General features: G+C 38.8%; 1 protein-coding gene and 1 pseudogene across 1 annotated transcript in view; both read left to right on the top strand.

Annotated features, from left to right (window-relative positions):
• The first annotated feature begins 1,379 nt into the window (after positions 1-1,379).
• Positions 1,380-4,402, top strand: LOC150035160 (uncharacterized; annotated as a pseudogene).
• Positions 4,403-11,770: 7,368 nt separating this feature from the next.
• The window catches only part of LOC120079177 (uncharacterized), a 50,104-nt gene continuing 40,311 nt past the window's right edge, over positions 11,771-21,563 (top strand). The window contains exon 1 of the mRNA XM_090315327.1: positions 11,771-12,336. Within this exon, the coding sequence (XP_090171453.1) occupies positions 12,115-12,336 (222 nt within the window). The 5' untranslated portion in view covers positions 11,771-12,114. The remainder of the gene's footprint in view (positions 12,337-21,563) is intronic.

Below are 21,563 nucleotides of genomic sequence, written 5' to 3'. Positions count from 1 at the left end.
TGTAAAACAAAATCAAAACAAACAATTTGCAAGATAGGTTTGGTTTTTCAATCTCCTCAATTTTAGAAATGTCCTTTCGTTTGCAAAATCTATCATTCCCTATTAGTTTTTCATACTGTTAACAAATTTTTAAAATGTTATCTTTGGAGAAAATATAATTGCTTTTATACATCTAGAACCTTTCCTGTACAACCAATTTCCATCTTCTACTTGTCACGCCTCACAGAAATAGCCTTTCACATCGCACCAATGTAAGGCCCAAGGCTCATTTAGCACAAAGGGAGAGTCAAGACATGTTGAAAGGCATCCCCAAGCCGCCACACAAGGCCACCTCGTGCGCCCCTATCCCAAGCGCAAGCCCATCACGGTTGCCCAACACACCCGTGTGCCTAGGCACAGGCATGCCAAGGCAGGCATATGCCCGGATAAGTGCCCAGACAAGCGCCAAGATAGTAGGCATGCGCACAGCCATCAGCGTAGACACGCGTGAGGCCAGGCACATGGCCAAGCGCGCGCACACATCGCACAAGTGCGCGGCCGAAGGCCCAACATGCACGAGTCCAAACGCGTATGCCCCAGCATGCGCGTGCCTACGAACGCAATGCCCAGACGGGCGACCCTACATGCGAGCGACAGACGTGCGCACCTCCCTGTGCGCGTGACCCACCGATTAACGCCTCTAGACGATGCCAGACGGCCCAAAAGCGCTCTAGACTGTCCGAGAAGCTTCTAGAAGACTCGAGACAGGCCTAAGCAGACACACGGTGCTAAAAAGGGCTAAACAGCCCCGAAAGCCTCTAGAAGACCCGAGATGGTTCCAGAACGTGCTTGATGGTTTCGGAAGGCCCTAGACCGTGCTGGAAGGTCCCTACATCAGCCCATATGTACATACTCTATAATACTCTTATAAGGGTCTAAAATAGACTATGAGTGTCTATAATTATCTTGTATGTACTTGGTAGCTTATAGAAAGGCCTAGTATAGCCTAAGATGGATGTAAGAGACACATAGAAGTGTTTAAGAGTGTCCTAACCTACCTCCTAGGTTTATTCTAAGGCCCTTAAATCGGTGGGGCATGCCTATAAATAGCCTAATAGGGCTCATTTGTAAAGCATCAATTGGTCAACATCAATAAAGCTCACATTTACTCAAACTCTAATCACCCTTGCCTACTCATCTTAAAACCTCTCAAGGAGTTCCTTTGTGCCTTGAATAGGCCAAACATTTTCTTAAGGCTTACTTGGTGCACTATTTGGCAAGTAAGAGCATCAAAGTGTCTCACGGTTGGTCGTCTCAACACTGACCCCATGACAGGTGGTATTAGAGTCTTGCTCTTTGAACCTAGACACCTCACGTAGCCTTAAAATTTTGTCAAGCATATGGTACCCGAAGAGGGACACCATTCTCCAACCGAGCAGCAAATGGAAGGACCAACCACCCGAGGAAAGACTAAGCAATGCACCATATCCAAACGCTCCAAGTCTAAAGGCCCGACAACGAGGGATCATGTTAACACTCGCCTGGCCACCCTTGAGATTGAGTTAGAGGATGTGAAGCTTTTGGTTGGCCGGTTGAGTGAAAATTTCAATGAGCTAGTCTAAGAGAACACCAAGATAACCCTGACAGCTAAGAAGATGATCGGGGTTTTGTACTGGGCCTTAGTGCCCTAGTTTATTATTTTGTACTTGTTATTATCTCGTACACCCACTCGTTTTAGGACAAGTGGGAGATTGTTGGGGTTGATGCCCTAAATTTTGTAGGGTCCTATAGTTTGTAAACATCTGTATGAACAAACGTCTGTGATGTAATAATATGAGATATTTTCTTCACTGTTGTCTATGAAATATGAGATATTTTATTTGCATTAACTACAAACCAATAAACTAAGATCCTCGATTATCGTTGTGACTTAAGCATGTATGTGGAGACATACAAGTGGATCATGCCTTAAGTGATAACCTAAATGGTTTGTAGTATATGAATAGAGGAGAGAAACCTTATCCGGGTTATACTACGGATACGACCCGCTTGTAGATGTTACAAGTGTTGTAAAGTGCTACAGATGGTCTGATCCTGATCATTCATGTGGAGACATGCGAGCGGGGTGCCCTATACAAAGGAGTTTGTATAAGACCATACCATAAAGTGTTTAGTCTCATCATATAACATCGTTCATGATAGTGACTTTCATTTTACTATGATGACCATAGGTAATATGACCTTAATCCTAAGTGAGTTGGGAACTCTTGCCTATGAGGGCGGTCATTTGATTTGCATGGGTGCGAGTGGTCAGATTGTCGACTCAAACCTACCATTTTAAGGATTCGTCTGATTTGGGAGTCGAAAACTCAGCTACACAAGATGAAATTCACTTCTTCTACGAAGTAGGGGTAAGTAGATAGATTGGTTCCTTAAGGGTTGATTCTGAGGCTTGAACAATATGGCGCCACACACCTTCTCATGGCCTGAGAGGTGTCCACTGATAGTAGGACTATGTTGTATTGTTCATTAGAGGAATCAATGGTACTTAAGGAGTTAGATGTAACTACAGGAGAAAAATGGTAAATTGGCCCAACTGTACATACAAGCGATCTGTGAAGGGTTATCGTACTGGTTACTTGTTATATCCAATGGACACAGAAATATATATGTAGTGAGAAGAGTGCAGCTATCGGTCTTTAATAGAGTGCCCGACAGTTCACAGATGGTGGATCTCGTGATTAAAGAGATTAGTCAGTTATTCACGTACCGTTGAAGCTTCAAACTACAGGTCCATAAGGTCCCCTTGGTAGCTCGATGGATTCAAGTTGAGAATCGGTTTTTAGGTTAGTTTGAAGTGTTCAAATTAACAATAGGGAATTTGATTGTATATGATATAATTAATCTGGTTCAATTATAAGTGATTAATTGATATGATGTACGATATACATTGATTGGAAGATTTTGATATAAATATGATTTATATTAAATAAAGGAGAAAAGGACTATGGTTTAAATATTACATATGATGTGATATTAAAACTATAGGTTATAAATATAATATGATAAGTTAGTTATTATATTTATTTATAATTAAAACAATTATGAGATAATTGTGGTTGATTATTTTCTCCATTAATCGTGAAAGTGGGAGGTTATGTTCAGTTTTCACAACTGAAGAATAAAATGAAAAGAGTTTCCATTTTGTCATGACATTGCTTCATAGTGTGCATTAGTAATTGTTTAGCTCACGAGAGACTACACGATAGCCTTCAAACGAGTTTCTAAACGATCGTGTACTAGTGATTTACTAAACGATCGTGTACTAGCAATCTATTAAAAGATTGCGCAAAGCGATTTACTAAATGATTGCATGCTAAACACCTTTTACTAAACGATCGTGTACCTACCGAGTTTTACTAAACGATCAAACATATACAGTCTATACGATAAACAATACTATCTACCATGTGCTTAATCGTATAGTTCGATCATTGCCTTCCCCCATCCCTCTACCAAATCCAACAGAGCCCACACCTCCGAGAATACCAAGGTTGCCGAGTGGTGGTGTCTAAGGGTGCTTGTTCGTGGAGAAGATTGTTCGTGATTACCAAGCGATTGGGTAGGCGATCTGAACGAGAGTAAAATGTTATTGTCTAGTTCTTCACGAGAGCAAGAGATCTGCAGAAGAAACATTCTTCAAAGGTAAGTCTCTCATTCCTTTTATATTTAATTATGAAAGCAAGTTATAATTTGTTCTAATATGCATAACTATTCTGTATGTTTGTGAATGCCTTTAATTCTGTCACAATGGGCTTGGAAAGATATTGCTTCAACTCATAGATTCTCTTGAATAAGAGTTCCTTCATGGGGCCCTCAGACAAGAATTCAAGTCGGAGGTAAGTTTACTCTCGACTGAAGTATTTAATCTATGTAAGTTCGTGGAAGAGAAAATCCAAAGACTTCATAAAGAGATCGATGATGTTCGAGCCGAATCTCGAGCTCTCAACGCACTAGCACTCCCCCGTCTATTAGTGCACCCTCCGTTGCACACCCCACATCGGGCATCAAAGTCTCGAAACCTAATATGTATAATGGCACGAGGAATACCACGATGGTATAGAATTTCCTGTTTAGCCTAGAGCAGTATTTTGAGGCTTCGGGAGTGTTACATGACGACGCCCGCATAAACCATGCCCCAACATTCTTGAGGGATGCAGCTTAGCTATGGTGGTGAAGAAAGTATGTTGAGCGGGAGCATGATCAATGTCGCATTGACACTTGGGGACAATTTAAGGCCAAGCTTCGCAAACACTTTGTCCTACACAATGCCGAGATGGAGACTCGAGGAAAACTCAGACGGTTGAGGCAAATCGATTCTATCCCCAAGGACATCAAAGAGTTCACAACACTTATTGTTTAGATTGATGATCTATCGGATAAGGATGCCCTTTTCTACTTCAAGGATGTACTTAAAGATTGGGTGAGGATCGAGCTTGACAGGCGCAATGTCACGACGTTAGACGATGTCATTGATGTTGCTGAATTGCTCACAGATTACTTCACCCAAAAAGGCAAGAAGCTCATTCATTTGAACGAGGAAGAAAAAGGGTTTAAACCGAAGAAAGATATTTCTCGAAAGGATAAAGAGAACTCACGAACCTTGAATGGAAAAAAAAGAGAGGGGTTCTGCTACGAGAGAAGATGAGTCTATCAAATCCACACCTCCTAAGCCCTGTTTCATTTGTAATGGGCCACATTGGACGAGGGAGTGTCCGAGCAAAAACACTTTAAGTGCTCTAATAGCACAACATCGTGACAAAGAGAAGAAGGCTGAAGAGCCCGGAGCATACATGGGCTCGCTGCAGCGATTAACAACCATTTTTTAGGCATGTGCTGAAAAGAGCAAAGACAAGGGCTTACTTTATGCAGATGCCACGATTAATGGGAAAGAGGCAACCGTGATGCTGCACATGAGAGCTACGCACAACTTCATGGATGTGCAAGAAGCCCAACGACTTGGCTTAAAATATATGAAGGACGAAACCTTGATCAAAGTCGTCAACTCTGATGCCAAGCAAGCAAAAGGGATAGCTTGGGGAGTAAAGACGAGGATAGGCGATTGGCACGGTAAGCTAGACTTTACAATTGTGTTTATGGATGACCGTAAGATAATTCTTGGTCTAGCCTTCTTTAGAAAAGTCAATGCCCTATTGGCACCATCTCGAAACGCTTTCTCGGTGCTTGAAGATCGCAATATTCGTGTGATCTCCCTAAAAAGCATGGAGAACCCTGAGCCACAGGTAATGAAGCCATGCAAGTGATAAGGAGACGACACTATAAGAGAAGACGCGTACTGAGGACGTTGCGAAAACAAGTGGGAAAGGGTGTCATGCCCCACAAAAATAGCCTTTTAGACCACGCCAATGCAAGGCCCAAGGCTCTTTTAGCACAACCAAATAGGAGTCAAGACATGTTGGAAGGCATCCCCAAGTTGCCACACAACACCTCGTGCACCCCTATCCCAGGCGGAAGCCCAACACACCTGTGTGCCCAGGCACAAGCACACAAGGGCATGCAAAGGCAGGCACATGCCCAGACAAGCGCCTGGACAAATGCCCAAGATAGCAGACATGCGCATGGTCATTAGCGCAGACATGTGCGAGGCCAAGCATGCGGCCGTACATATGGCCAAGCACGCACGCACATCGCACGGGCGCACGACTGAAGGCCCAACGTGTGCGATTCCAGACACACACGCCCCAGCATACGTGTGCAACGCGCAGATGGGTGACCCTGCAATGAGTGACAGACGCACGCGCGACCTAGCAACTAATGCCTCTAAACGATTCTAGACAACCTGAGAGCGCTCTAGACTGTTCGATAAGTTTCTGGAAGACTCGAAACAGGCCCAGACAGACTCGAATGATGCTAGACAGTGTTAGCGCCCCTCATGAGCACCCTAAATACGTATGGAATGCACTAGATAGTGCCACACGGTGCTAGAAAGGGCTAGATAGCCGCGAAAGCCTCTAGAAGACCTGCTCGATGGTTCCAAAAGGCCCTGACCATGCTGAAAGATCCCAACATCAGCCCATATGTACATACTCTATAATACTCTTATAAGGGTCTAGAATAGACTATGAGTGTCTATAATTATCTTGTATGTACTTGGTAACTTTTAGAAAGGCCTAGTATGGCCTAAAATGGATGTAAGAGGCACATAGAAGTGTCTAGGAGTGTCCTAACCGACCTCCTAGGTCAATTCTAAGACCCCTAAGTTGGTGGGGCATGCCTATAAATAGCCTAATGAGGCTCATTTGTAAAGCATCCACTGGACAGCGTCAATAAAGCTCTCATTCACTTAAACTCTAAGTACCATTGCCTACTCATCTTAAAACCTCTCAAGGAGTTCATTTGTGCCTTGAATAGGCCAAACCTCTTCTGAAGGCTTACTTGGTGCACTCTTTGGCAAGTAAGAGCATCCAAGTGTTGCACGGTTGGTCGTCTCAACACTGACCCTGTGACATACTTCTTGTATTGACTAGCTCATAACACAAGAATGCACATCAATTAGTTTACTATTAGTGCATATAAAGAAAGTAAGAAAATTTGCAATAGATGAAATAGAAAATTTGCCATAGATGAAATAGCCTTTTATATTGTTTGACGCAACTGGTTATAACCATTTGAAGGAAAAGATAATTGGAATGTATGACATTTTAAATGACAAATGTGACAATTCATTCAAACACATCTCTATTGTTAGATCGTGATGTTTCATATCTATAATCTAGATCACACTCATATATAAAAGAATATACCCCCCTCCCCCACCACCTCGAGAAAAAGTTGTAATATGGGGCAAAAGAAGTGAGTGTTCATTCAAACATATCTCTACTATTAGATCGTGGTGTTTCATGGATATTGTTTAGATCATGCCCATACGTAAGATTAATCACTTCGATCTCGAATAGTGGTAACGTGACAAAGTGCGTGATATTTTTATTCAAACATATTTTCACTGTTATATCATGAAATTTCGTATCTATTGTCTAGATAATGTCTATGCACAAAAATGATACACTTCATCTTGTACCCACTTCAACCTGAATAGTTGTAACGAGACAAACAAACGTGTCTGTCTACCTCACACACTTACATCTATTATTATATCACGATGTTTTGTATCTATGATTTAGATTATACCCAAAGGATATAACACTTTGTCGTGTGTAACTACTTCAAACTCAATTGTTATACTGGGGCAAAGGGCACGACTGTTTGTTCAAACATATATCTCCATGTGTTAGATCATGATGTTTTAATCCTATGGTCTAACGACCTCCATACACGAAACGATACATCTCTTTGTTATGTAACTACTTCGACCCAAATAGTTGCAATAAGGCAATTGATGTGACTGTTCATCTAAACATATAACTAATGTAAGATCATTATGTTTCATAATGTATGGTACAGATAACATACTCATACTTAAAATAATACACCATTTCGTCGTGTAATTATTTCGACCCGAATAGTTGTAACGATACAAAGGACTTATGATACGGAAACCCTAAAACCCATCATACTTTACCAAAATGACTTAAAAAGTCCATTCTACCCCACTCAAAATACTAAAAGCCCAATTAAAACATATATGGGTCCAATAATAAAAATAAAAAAATAAGGTATGTTCGTAAATTAGAAGGAAAAAAAAGACATGAATTAACAAAGTTCAATCTGTTTCAGTTATTGGTTTCATCTTGTAGCATAAACTGAAACCAATTATAAAGCTTTTCATAGGACGCTTTTGCTTGAATCTCCTCAATTTAGTTCATCACTATTTATTTGTGAGAATTTAATAGTAATTGTAGTTGTTGGGGTTTGTGCCCTAAGGTCTCGTGTCCTGTAGTTTGTAAACAACTTTGTACGAACACTTGTGATGTATGATATATATGATATTTACTTTACCTCTTGATTTTGCACATTTAGATGTTTTTTTATTTACCACGAACAAATAAACTTAATATCCTTGGTTATGTAACTTAAGCATGTATGTAGTGACATACAAGTGGATCATGTCTTAAGTGACAACCAAAATAGTCTGTAGTATATGGATATAGGAGGGAAACCTTATCCTAGTAACACTACCGATGCGGCCCACTTTGTGGAATTGTTACAAATATTGTGACTTGTCATAGATGGTCTGATATTGATTATTTGTGCGGTGGACATGCGAGCGGGGACATCATATACAAAAAGTTTGTATAAGACCTTACCTCGAAGTGTTAGTGTATTGTCATATAACTTCGTTCATGACCGAGACTTCACTTCACTAGGATGACCATAGGTAACATGACTTCAATCCTAAAGCGCCGACTCAAACCTACCATTTTGGGGATTCGTCTGATTTGGGAGCTGAGAACTCAGCTTCACAAGATGGACTTCATTCTTCCCCCAACGTAGGGATAAGTAGATAAATTGCTCTTTTAAGGATTGATCCTGGGGCTTGAACGATGTAACGCCACACACCTTCTCATGGCCCGAGAGGTGTTCACACATAGTAGGACTATGTTGTATTGTTCATTAGAGGGATCAATGGTACTTAAGGAGGAAAATGTAATTACAGGGGCAAACGATAAATTGGCCTATTATAATTACGAGCATATGTGAAGGGTCATCATACTGATGATTGGTTATATCCAATGAACATAGAAATATATCTATGGCAAGAAGAGTTCAACTGTCGATTTTTAATGAAATGCCTGGTAGTTAACGGATGGTGAATATCGTGACTAAAGAGTTTAATCAGCTATTCACGTACTGTTGGAGCTTCGAGCCATAGGTCCATAAGGTCCCCTTAGTAGCTTGGATATAAGTTGAGAGTCAATTTTTGGGTCAGTTTGAAATGTTCAAATCGACAAGAGGGAGTTCGATTATATATGATATCATTGAACGAGTTAATTAAATATGATATAATTAACTTTATGTATGAGATACATTAATTTGAAAGAAATTGGATATAAATATGATTTATATCTAGTAGAGGAAAATATTATAATTAATATATGATATTAATTTATATGTTATGAATATGATGAGATCACATTCATTAGACGGTTATAAAGGAAATGGGATGACGTTTCTTCTATTATAATAACGGATGAGTGTATTGAAAGATCACTTTGAGATGCATAAATAGCTGACGGTGTGTTAAGCATGAGATGCACGGACATTGTGTTAAAGAGAGTGTCATCGCTTAGAAAATTAGTGTCTATATGATAGTGCCTGCACGATCGCTTACACATACGATATTGCTAAGCGATCGCTTATCAATTACACCTTCGCACGTTATTTACTAAACGATCCTTTACCTTTTCCTAAGCGATCATTTAGCTCCTGATATTTACTAAACGATCGTATAGACAATCGCTTAGTTTTTCCTACACGATCGTTTAGATGATCGCTTACCCTTTCCTACACGATCGTTTAGAAGATCGCTTACTTTTTCCTACACGATCGTACACTTCACCTAAATGATCAGGCATCTTGTCTATGCGATAGATGACCTCATCTATCACTTGCTTGATCGTTGTGTACGATCTCTCTTCCTCATTCCCTCTACCAAATCCGAACAAAGTCCACACTTTGGATTTTCACTCCAATAATACTGAGGGCTCTAAGTGGTGGTGTCATTTCCATTTCCTTCTATTCGAGTGGTGATTGTTCGAGGTAAACGGTTGGGTTTTAGACTCGCTGTGAAGAATAAATCTTCATCTGGTATGATCTCTTGATCTCTTTAGCATTATGATTGCATATTAATATGTTTGAATGTATATGTGGTAATTTTGTTGCAATGAATTGGAAAGGTCCGCTTCCGCTCGTAGGTACTCTTAAATAAGAGTTCCTTCAGTAGCTTATTGACTCTTGAGTGCGTGATTGGTCCCAGAGGTTACATGAGGACGTCCTAATTCACATCAACTTGAATGTTTGTTCATACATATACTTAGTGTTAAATCGTGACATTTTATATCTGTGGTATATATCGCACTTATATATGAAAATGATATATCGTTTCACCGTGCAATCACTTTAACTTAAATAGTTGCCACGAAGGACAAAATACAAATTTAAAGGTCAAAATATGAAGCAAAAAATCTCCCCTATAGCCCAATTTATATATGCCAATAAACAATTATTTGTTGCATGTTGCCATACTTTTTTTTTTGGGTTAAAAAATCACATTTAATCCTTTTAACTTTTACAGATGTATCACTTCGGTCCCTGAATTTGGATTGTAATGATTTCCATACACTTTCAGTTTTATAACGATTTAGTTCCTATATTTTACTATGTAACAATTTAGTTCTTTTATTCAGTCCGCATTATAGAAATTAGTGTTAAAGTTTAATGAGATTTTTTGTATAAATAAGCTGATAAACTAGTCAAAGACTTTATATTTTTATAAAATACAAGGTCTACATCATAAGGTTAAAAAAAATGAACACCTAATCTTGATAATTTTGGTATGTTGAGGACTAAATTATTACAAATTTGACAATACAAAAACTAAACCGTTACATACTAAAATTTATGGACTAAATTGTTACTTCTATGGATGTCTAAAGACTAAAAGTGTTCTTTTTATACTATTTATAATAATTTCATATATTTGTGAGTTATGATATGAACTTAATATTTTTGTCCGTGGTATATTTACCTTAAGTCTTCATTTTGATATACAAAAGTGAACATAATTCCATTGACATAAAACATATATCAACGATTAAAAGGTCTAAATTTCAAATATTCATAACAAATATTAATTTTGATGCTCATGAAAGTCAATTATATTGTAGTTATCAACCACTCCAATTGATGTTGAATGTTTGTATTAGATTACAAGTTCCTTTGTAATTTGCAAATATTAACATTTTTCTTTTATTTCAAGAAATATGTTCAACAACCAAATTCCTAGGAATGTAGACATAGATACAGACATCTAAAATATAAAATATTTAAATTTCTTGCAAGCAAATTATTATAAATATTTGTTCATTTCCTTAACTGAATAATTAAACATTGATGTATAATTAGCAATTAGAGGGCGTGTACGGAACCACCATAGAATAAAATAATACATACTAATTAATGGAGAGGAAAAAAAAGGGAAAAACTCTACACCCTTTACAAGAAAAGTGAACAACTATAATTAGAACGGATAAAATCATGATTAAGAAAAAATTGACAAAACCGTGATTAAGCATAATTTGACAAAATTTATATTTATATTCTTGAATTTATTTAGATATTAACGAGTTCTATTACAATTTAGGGGTTGTCAAATATTGTGAAATGAACAAAAATATTCATAAATATAACAAAATATCATTGACTATTAATGATAGTATTTACCCGTATCTATCATTGATAAACTACGATACTTTACTATATCTATAAATATATTCACCAAAATTTCATTTTAAACCATTTTCCTATGATTTATGACCGCATACTATCACATTTATAGTAATAACCTAATTCAAATATATATGACTAACAAATAAGAAAATGGAAAATACTAAATAATATCTCAAGAGGTTTATGGGTCAATATTGTGTTTATTTTCCCCTCTCCTTATATGCTTCGTAATTTTTAGGATTTTCATAAAATATAATAAATGTAATATAAATATATATATAAAAAAATATAAAGTAATTTAACAAAGCGCATGCTTGCCAGCTAATAAGCTTCATAAAACTACGCCCATACGGACAGCTAATTCCACTCTCGCGAATTTTAAGATTCTTTTTTCCTTTTTTCTTCTAACTCTCAAAATTGAGAATTCTTTCACATTTCATCTTTTATTTATTTATTTAGTATTCCAAATCCCAATTTTTCGAACTAATTTTCTTTTTTAGAAAATTATAATTTTCGTCTCCTTCCCTTCCATTCACTCTCTCTTGTCTGAAACTTTCACACCGGCAGCGAAGCCTCAAACAGTTTCCTTCTGATTCTGTTTGAAATGTAGAAGAAAATACTTTCCACCACCATTTCTCAAGAACTTCAACTCACTCCATCTTCTTCTTCTTACGTTTTCTCTCTTTCTGTGGAAAATTTTGTGGTCTTATGTCTTCCACCTTCAGTCCTTCACGGAGCCCAGGGAGTTCTCGGCTCCAACAGTTGGGACCCGTGTCTGGAGTCTCTCGTTTGAGATCTTCATCGCTCAAGAAGCCTCCTGAACCGCTAAGAAGAGCCGTCGCTGATTGCCTTTCTTCCTCTGCAGCTAATTCGCATCATGGAGGTCCTTCTGCTTCTGTCCTTGTTGCCGAAGCTTCCAGGACCCTCCGGGTGAGTAATTCCAAGGTTTTCGCTGTTCATTTCCTTTGGATCTTGCAATTTTGCTCGGATTACTACATAATCTGCCTTTGTATGATTTGGGTTTTGTTTTTTTATAAATTGAAACTTTCTGTTCGTTTGACTTGAGCTGCGTGGTTTGAGGGAATTTCGTTGGGTCTGAGTTTAATTCGTTTCCTGTTGAGAGCTGGGATTTCTAATCTGGGGTGGCTTCTTGCGAACATGAATGTTTGTTTCGTTTTTGGAATTGAATTGTACCGATATGAATCTGGTTTGGTGTTTCTTATAATGTCGAATGTTTCGGGATTGGACATTGGGAGTGTCGTCTGTGCTTTTTGTAGCTTATTGGTGGCATGAGAATAATTACAGCGTTCAAGTGGAAGTATAATTATGGCAATTTACTTCCTTTTAGGTGAATGTGTTCCCGTCGATCAATTATGTTTGAGGAAATAAGTCACAACTAAAATAGAACGTTCAAACACTTACGTCGTAGTGAACTATTTAAAAGTTGTGCTGATTTCTGCTGGGGTTTCATTTGCATCATGGATTAATTCTCATATTTAATTATTTTCCAGTTATAATGAATCGATATTATCTTCATCCGTCTACGTTTACTCTTTTATTTGTTTAATTTATGCATTTTTATATCTGCATAATATTGTGCTTTCTCTTTAATGATGATATAAAATATAGAACGGTAATGAATACTGTGATGGCTTAGTAGTACATAGCTTTCGAGTCTGGCTTAGAGGCAAAGTCAGTGGATTAGAACCAATTAAGCTACTGCTACTTAGTATTTCAGTAGTGCTGCCCAGTTAAGAACGCTTGGGAATTTCAGGCACGGTAAGTGTGGGGACTAGTGATTTAGTGACATGTTCAGAGCTCTCATATTTTTGTTCCAATTGGTCATCGTTGCAGCAAGGGTCACCTGCATCAGGCTAACCATGGCTAATCTGTGATTGAATGCAAATGATTTGCTTTACTTATTCTGTCTTTTACCTATTTCTCTAATATGCGTAAGTCAAGTAGGGCTGAAGGTGTACAACGTTCTTTCTATTAAGATTGCCGTTGCACCTCAGTTGAAATTAACTTAGAATTCATCCAGTCACGACCTAACCAACCTCTCTCCTTGTAGTTTGTCTTGGTAGTGGAACTGTATCAGGAAGGCACGTGGCATCCTCTTTTTACAATTCTGATCCCCTACTATTTTATCTAAGCCATAGCCACTTGAAACTCCTGCTTTTGGAGCCTCAATCACTCGAAAGGCAGCAGAGAAAGTAGGATATTCCTGCTCCTACTTTATAGTTATTATAAAGTAGGAACTTTAGCAATTTTATTATAATATCAGGAACTATAAAATCAGCTAGCCTCAATAGTTATTATAATAGGTCTGTAATAGCATGAACTTTAGCAATTTTATTAAACTTTGCTCTAAATTTAAAACTCAATGAAGATGATTTCTTTGGAGATTTATGGTTTTAGCACTTTTGAGAAGGCAGAGATTTGAAGGTTTTTTGTTGGGTACATAACGTAGAAGGACAAATATTTTAGCCGAAGATGGAACCTCTAAGAAACCTATATGAAGAGTGGCTTGCTGTTGACCAATCCTTCCTGGGATCGCTGTATTGTTTGCCTCCATGCATCCCAATGTTGGCAGTGTGTTATTAGAAGTGTTTCAGCCAGAGACTGACCATCGAATATTCGGTTGGAAACATAAACACATCCAAAGTGAGGTAACTTAGATCCTCACTTCAAAATACCAGAAAAGGATCAGTGGAAGCGTGTCATTACTAGGCTACACAACAAAGAAAAAATTTGGGTGTCATGACTCTTGTTTGGAGGGCCAATCATAGTCAAGCATTTTGGTTGGCGTTGATGCCGAATATCTACTAATTAATGGTAAGTTATCAGCAAATTCAATTGGATGTGGCAATACTTCCATACCCATTTCTGACATTCAAAAGCACCCTAAAAGAGACTTTCAAATGCTCAGTTTTGCGCTAGCTCGACATAGGGACGTGAGTGTTATGATCGAGGAGTTCTTTCTCTATCCACCCTTTCGTGAGAAGAGGTGTCTTCTGTGGTTTAAAGGGGTGTCCACAATTTTATGGGTTCTTTGGGGGAGCGGAACTATAGAGCGTATAGAGGGGTGGAAAGGGATCTTAGCATTGTTTGGTCTCTTTTCAGATTCTAGGTTCCCTTTAGGCTTCAATTTTGAAGACCTTTTGTAACTATTCTATAGGATCCATTTTTTTTGTATGGTTGGAGCCCCTTTCTTTAATGGGCTTGGTTTTCTGTATTTTGCCATGAAAGTTGTTATTTTCTTTAAGAAAACAGAGTATAAAATTTGAATACTATAGAAGAAGCCAATGAAATTGTCTCGCCATCAACAACCAATAGAAAGGTAGAAGAGGATCATTAATTGAGGTAGGAACCTAAACTTTAACAAAGACAATTTTGGGGTCACACGCTTACCATGTTAGTGACGAATATGGTCATTTGACTTCCTCACGTTACATAGGAACATAATGAAATCAAGCCAACAACCCGTATAGGTGCACTAAACTTAATTTTGGTGTTCTATTGGTATAATAAGTCTACAAATCATAATGTCCTTGACTTGATGAAGTTGAACAAACAGGTAGAGTATGGAGTTAAAAATTTCTTTAGCCATTTTGGTGATGGCTCTCATTCGAAAATTGATATAAATGGTTATTTTGTGGTTTCATCCCAACTCATGGAACACACTTGTTTATCCTAAAAATATTCTCAACGTAATTGCCTCTGTTACCATTGAATCACTATTACAAGAGAAGGCAAGAAGGTGTAACTGGAATAGGGGTTTGATGAGGGGCTCTATCAATTCAATTTCCCTTCGTCAATCAGTTATACAAAGTCTCCTATGTTTTGGAAAGGATAACAGTTTTTGAGTATGCTTGCATGTATTGCTTTACTAACACTCATCTTAGGGAAATGGGATTAAATTAAAAAAAAAAAATGCTCTCCCCTCTCTCCTCCTTTTCTCTCTTCCCCCTCCCCCTGCCCCTCTTCCGGCACTTCCACCTTCCCCGATCTCCTTTCTTGCCCTGTTTCTTGCTCTGTTTTCCAGCCCTGTATTTTAACCCTTGCTGCTTCGAGTAAAAGGCAGTTTTTTGTGCAAAAACCTTTCGACTCCTTGATAGGAGTGCTTTTCGGTCATGGAGATTAAAAGCTGTAACATTTTGGGTCATTTCTTTTGTATGTGGCAAGAGGGTCTAGGATTCATAGTAGAAGATTTGAAAAAAGGACAGTCCTTGTTCCTCTATTTAGCAGCAGCCATTTGGTTGAAAGAAGGCTTCAAAAGACTTTTGTTTGTCTCAACGGTTGAGTTCTTTTTGTTAAAAGAAAGAGTAGATGAGAGTTTCATACGTCTAGCCAAATTCAGAGTCAAAGACAATTGGTTTGTAGAATGTGCAGTGTGGCCTACCACAGGGGGGAGAAAGAATATTCATGTTCCTTATGGGGTTGGATCTTCAGGTTGGCAAGAGTTCAAGGAAATGATTGATGCTAGTATCCATATCTTCAAAGATATTTCAGTTCAGCAAGCCCTTCAAGTGAAGAGTTTCTCAGAAGTGGTGAAAGGTACGTTCTCTTAACCATATCTAAAGCCTTCAAAGTTTAGGAATGTTGCAACTCAAAAATCCTGTAGTAAAGGTTAATTAAATCAAGAAAAGGGTTCTTATTGGATTAAAAAAGATCATGAAGTTCTCAAGGAAGATTTTAGTAGTTTATGGCTCATCTCAAGGCTTTTAGTCTTCAATGATTGGAAGGATATTTCGAAGGTATTGAGTGAGGCCTTTAAAACCGGTGTCACCATCAATCCTCTGTTTGCAGATAAAGCTCTAATCAAAGTCAGCAATGGTGATTTGGCCACATTGATCTCAAGTCCGGGTATATGGCAGTCTTTTGGTCCTTTTCACTTGCTGTTTGAAAAGTGGAATCCCAAAATACATGGAAGAGCCTCTGTGATGAAAGGTTTTGGTGGTTGGATTTCAATCAAGAATCTTCCACTGGATTATTGGGGAAGAAAGACCTTTGAAGCCATAGGTGCTTATTTTGGGGGTTTGGAATCAATTGCCTCAGAAACTCTTAACCTAACTAATTGTTTGGAAGCCAAAATTCAAGTTAGAAGAAACCTATGTGGATTTATGCCAGCCACAATCGAAATAAAGGATGCAATTCGTGGGATTTTTTTTCTAAATTTTGGAGATGTGGAATGTTTAGAAGCTCCTTCTAAGGCAGTGAGGAATTTATTATTTAAGGACTTCTCTAATCCTATTGACCTTGTTAGGTTAAATGATGTAATTAAAGATGAAGGAGTTAATTTCAAATTGGATATTTCAGAGTGGAACTTCCTTGTCTCTTCACATTCCAAACCCACCTTTTCAAGGAACTCGAATCCGGTTTAAGAACCCCTGCAAAGAGATGAAATTTATTCAGAGGAAGTCAAAAAGTCCCATTCCCCCCTTGCAAGGTGTTTAATTACAAAGAATCCAACTTCCCTTACCTCCTTTACTGCCGAGGAAGATGCCCATTGTTAGTGACAAGTTTAATGTGCAAAAAGTCGAAGAGTCACTGCACTTTAATGAAAAAGTTGAAAAGATGCCTAGAGCCTTTAAGAAGAGAGAGAAGGGAGAATTTAATGGGGTATCCAGCCCTTTGGCCAAAGAATTTGAATAGTCACCTATTCAAAAAAATGAAAAGTCACAAGGAATTAAAGATAATTGTTTTTCGAAGCAATCAGCAACATTTTTATCAAACAGCAAAAGTGACCCTTCATCTTCCAAGGTTGCTGCTTTGTTCCCCTGTTCCAGTCCGGGTAAGTCTCCCTCCCCTGTTTTCACTACAAAACAGGCGCCTCTGCTTCAGCCGGCCCCCGAGACAGCCCCAAAAGTCCCTGCCTCCTCCTCGGCACTCCTCCTCCCTCCCTGCAGTAAGCAAGCGCCAAAGGCAAGCAAAACAGGGGCTAAACGTCAGCAAAAATTCAAGCATCCCCCCTGCCTTTTTAAATCATTCTCTAATCATTTTATCAGAAGAAAGTTAGCCAAGGACTCATCCAAGAAACCAAGCTTTAAAGCCAAGTCAGTGGCAATTCACAACTCGGATTTATTAGAAGCCCAATGCACCCAAATTCAAGGACAGCCTCAATGTTCCAGGTTAGGCTCTCCTTCTCCTCTCCCTACTCTCTTTGAACACTCTGTTTTTTCATTACCTAATACAGAGGTTACATTCTTGAGAGGTTTCACAACCCATCTGGGGGAGTTCCGAACAGAAAAAGGGGAGGTCCTCTTTGATTCTCCTTTCAGTGTGAGTAGTGAAGAAGAAGTTTGGGCAAATTCAGTTGGTTTTTCAGAAGAAAAAAGTAAAGAGGACCCTATTATTCAAGATTTGAACCCTTTGTTTCAGACAGAGAATGACACTATTTTAGAGGCTGTTAGTTCAATTTTTCCAGCTATTCCTTGTGATCTTCCAACTCATTTAACCTCAATTGTCAAGGACTGCCATCTCATCCTCGATTAATGTTTAGAAATTGAGGTTACAATCCTTGAGTTAAGTCCGAATCATGAGAATTGTGTCGTGGAATACTAGAGGCCTAAAAGATGTTAACAAAAGGTTAGCTCTCAAGTGTTTTCTAAAGTAAATTAACCCTATAGTAGTTCTAATTCAAGAGTAAAAAAAAGACAGCTTTGAAGTGAGTTTCATCAAAAGCTTGTGGAGTTCTAAAGATATTGGCTGGGAATTTGTGGAATCTTATGGGTATTCAGGTGGTTTATTGACTCTATGGGATAAGAGTTTGATCTCGGTGATTGAAACTTTGAAGGGAGGGTATTCATTATCAGTAAAATGCATCACTGCTTGCAATAAGACTTGCTGGATCACTAATGTCTATGGACCAAATGATTACAAAGAGAGAAAATTCATGTGGCCAGAGCTGTTATCTCTTTCATTTTATTGTGTAGAAGCTTGGTACATTGGGGGAGATTTTAATATCACAAGATGGGCACATGAAAGATATCCATTGGGCAGAAGCACTAAAGGAATGAGGAAGTTTAACAGCTTTATGGACCAAGCCAATCTTTTGGAGATTCGGTTGGGAAATGGCAGCTCCACTTGGTCTAGGGAAGGAGTTTCAGCTTCAAGATCTTTCTTAGATTGATTTTTCATCACCAAAACGTGGGATGAATTGTTTGAAAACTCTAGAGCCAATAGACAAGTAAGATCCTTCTCGGATCACATTCAGCTGGGGTCCTTCCCCTTTTAGATTTTGTAACAGCTGGTTGTTTAATAAGGAGTGCGTCAAGATCATCGAATCAGCTTGGGCTAGTAGTAGCATTCAAGGGTGGGCTGGATTTGCCCTTAATCAGAAATTGAGAGGTGTAAAGACAACAGTAAAGGAGTGGTACTCTAAATTTCAGGAAGATCAAAGAAGCAAAGAAGAGGGGCTGTTAAAAGAAATTGAAAAATGGGATGCCCTTGCTGATTCCTCTTCCCTTGATAGCAGTGAATTGATACTTAGATCCACTTTAAAGTCAGATTTAATGTTTCTTTACAGATTGGAGGAAATTAATTTAATTCAGAAAAGTAAGTTGAATTGGTTGAAATTGGGAGATGAGAACACAAGCTTTTTCCATAAGTATTTAGCAGCAAAGAAGAGAAGAAATTTCATTGCTGAATTAATAGATGATCAAGAGGTGCTAACAACTTCTTTTCAAGAGATTGAACATCTAATCCTGAATTTTTACAGCAACATATTCCTGAAGTCTCCAGGTTTAAGGCATCTTCCATTAAACCTTGATTGGTCTTGTATCAACGCTACTCAGAATTTAAGCCTACAAGCTAAGTTCTCTCCTGAAGAAATCAGGGCTGTTGTAAGGAAACTAGGAAAATGTAAAGCACCAGGACCCGATGGCTTCACAGTGGAGTTTCTGCTGAAATTTTGGCACTTGATCAAGGATAATCTGCATTCCACCTTTGAAGATTTTTATAAGAATGGTAAGCTAAATGCATGTGTAAAGGAAAACTTCATTTGTCTTATTCAAAAGAAGAAGTTAGCAGTCAACGTAAGTGATTTCAGGCCAATTTGCTTAACTACAGTGATATATAAGGTTGTTGCAAAGGTGTTGGCTGAAAGATTAAAATTGGTAATGCCTAGCATTATAGCCTCTTCCCAAAGTGCCTTTATTGAAGGAAGGAAAATTTTAGACCCCATCCTCATTGCTAATGAAGCTGTAGAAGAGTATAGAGTGAAAAAGAAGAAAGGATGGATCCTCAAACTTGATTTGGAGAAGGCCTTTGACCGTGTGGATTGGGATTTCCTAGAAAAGGTGTTGAAAAGTAAAAACTTTGATCAGAAATGGATTGATTGGATTCTGGGCTGTGTTAAAAATCCAGTGTTTTCTGTATTCTTCAATGGAAAACCAAGGGGAAGAGTGGCTGCCACTAGAGGCATTAGGCAAGGTGATCCCCTCTCACCTTTCCTTTTCCTTCTAGTAAGTGAAGTTTTAAGTGCTCTGGTGACTAAGATCATTCAAGCCGGTCTGTATGAAGGTTTTGTGGTTGGCAAAGATAAAATACAGATCTCCATCCTTCAATTTACGGATGATACGCTATTGTTTTGTAAGTATGACAGCAACATGCTTGCAAGACTAAAGCAAACGGTGGAGTTTTTCGAATGGTGCTCAGGGCAGAAGGTAAACTGGGAGAAATTAGCCGTTTACGGTGTAAATGTGGATGATAAAGAGCTGTTTTCAATGGCTCCTGCATTAAATTGTAAGGCTGATCAGCTTCCAATCCTCTATCTTGGGCTGCCTCTTGAAGGGTACTCGAAGAAGCTGTCTTTTTGGCAACCAGTTTTGGATAACTTCCAAGCCAAATTGGATAAGTGGAAGTGCTTCAATCTTTCTAGAGGAGGTAGAGTCACATTATGTAAGTCAGTGCTATCCAACCTCCCAACACACTTCATGTCTATATTTATATTGCCGGAAGGAGTTGCTTCGAAATTGGAGAGAATCACAAGAAATTTCTTTTGGGAAGGGCACAATGGCAGCAAGCTCAATCATTTGGTGAAGTGGGCTATGGTTCAAAAACCATTGACAGATGGAGGCCTTGGCCTTGGTGGGTTCAAACTTATGAACCAAGCCCTTCTTGCTAAATGGGGCTGGAGGTTCTTCAAAGAAGAAGGCTCATTTTGGGGGCAAGTTATCAGAAGCATCCATGGCACGGACCCTTTTAATTGGCATACGACAGGTAAAGGGGGTAGAAGTCTAAGAAGCCCTTGGATTAGTATTTCTAAATCTTGGCTAAAAGTTGAATCGTTGGCCACTCTGAAGCTTGGAAATGGTAGAAGAATTGCTTTTTGGCTGGACCCTTGGGTGGGAGCAACTCCTTCCCGTTCCTTATTCCTAAATCTCTTCCAAATATCTTTGTTACCAAACGGTTCGGTTGTTGACCATTGGGACACCAATTTGGCAGCTTGGTCAATCACCTTCTGCCGATTGCTTAAAGATGAGGAAATCGCCTCCTTTCAAGATTTGCTTGGGTTCATTGCAGCACGGAAAGTTTCAGAAGTTGTTGATAGCAAGGTTTGGTCTATCTCAGCCTCAGGTCTCTTTACGGTCAGCTCACTTAGAAATACCTCTCCCACTCCTCCCCAATGGATAAATCGCTATTCTCGGCCCTATGGAAGACTTGCAGTCCAAGAAGAATTAATATTCTTGTCTGGATAATGCTTAGTGGGCAGTTGAACGTAGCCTCGGTTTTGCAAAGTAAGATGGCAGCCAACAATATCTCTCCCTCAATTTGCCCTTTATGTCTAAATTGGTCAGAAGACTCCCTCCACCTTTTCTTTCATTGTTCCTATTCAGCTCGGTGTTGGAATAAGTTGCTATCCTTCAACATCTCATGGGTTATGTGTAATGACTTTAAAGGAAACTTGCAGCAGCTGTTAGTTGGTATAAACCTTCGCAAACCCAACAATTTTCTATGGTTAAATGCAGTAAAGGCATTGCTGACTGATCTTTGGTTTGAAAGCAACCAGAGGGTGTTCCATGATATGGTGCTTGGATGTCGAGATCGGTTCGAATCAGCCTGTCGGCTAGCTTTTTCTTGGTGCATCCTCTCCAAGCACTTTAATGCCTACAGTTTATTAGAGTTTAATCTTAATTGGAGGGTGTTTGCCTCCC

This window comes from Benincasa hispida, chromosome 7 (assembly GCF_027475165.1).
Source record: "Benincasa hispida cultivar pf3 chromosome 7, pf3_genome.v1.1, whole genome shotgun sequence".
Taxonomy (NCBI): Eukaryota; Viridiplantae; Streptophyta; class Magnoliopsida; order Cucurbitales; family Cucurbitaceae; genus Benincasa; species Benincasa hispida.
The sequence above is the reverse complement of the archived record's forward strand: the minus strand, read 5'-3'. Positions and strand labels throughout refer to the sequence as shown.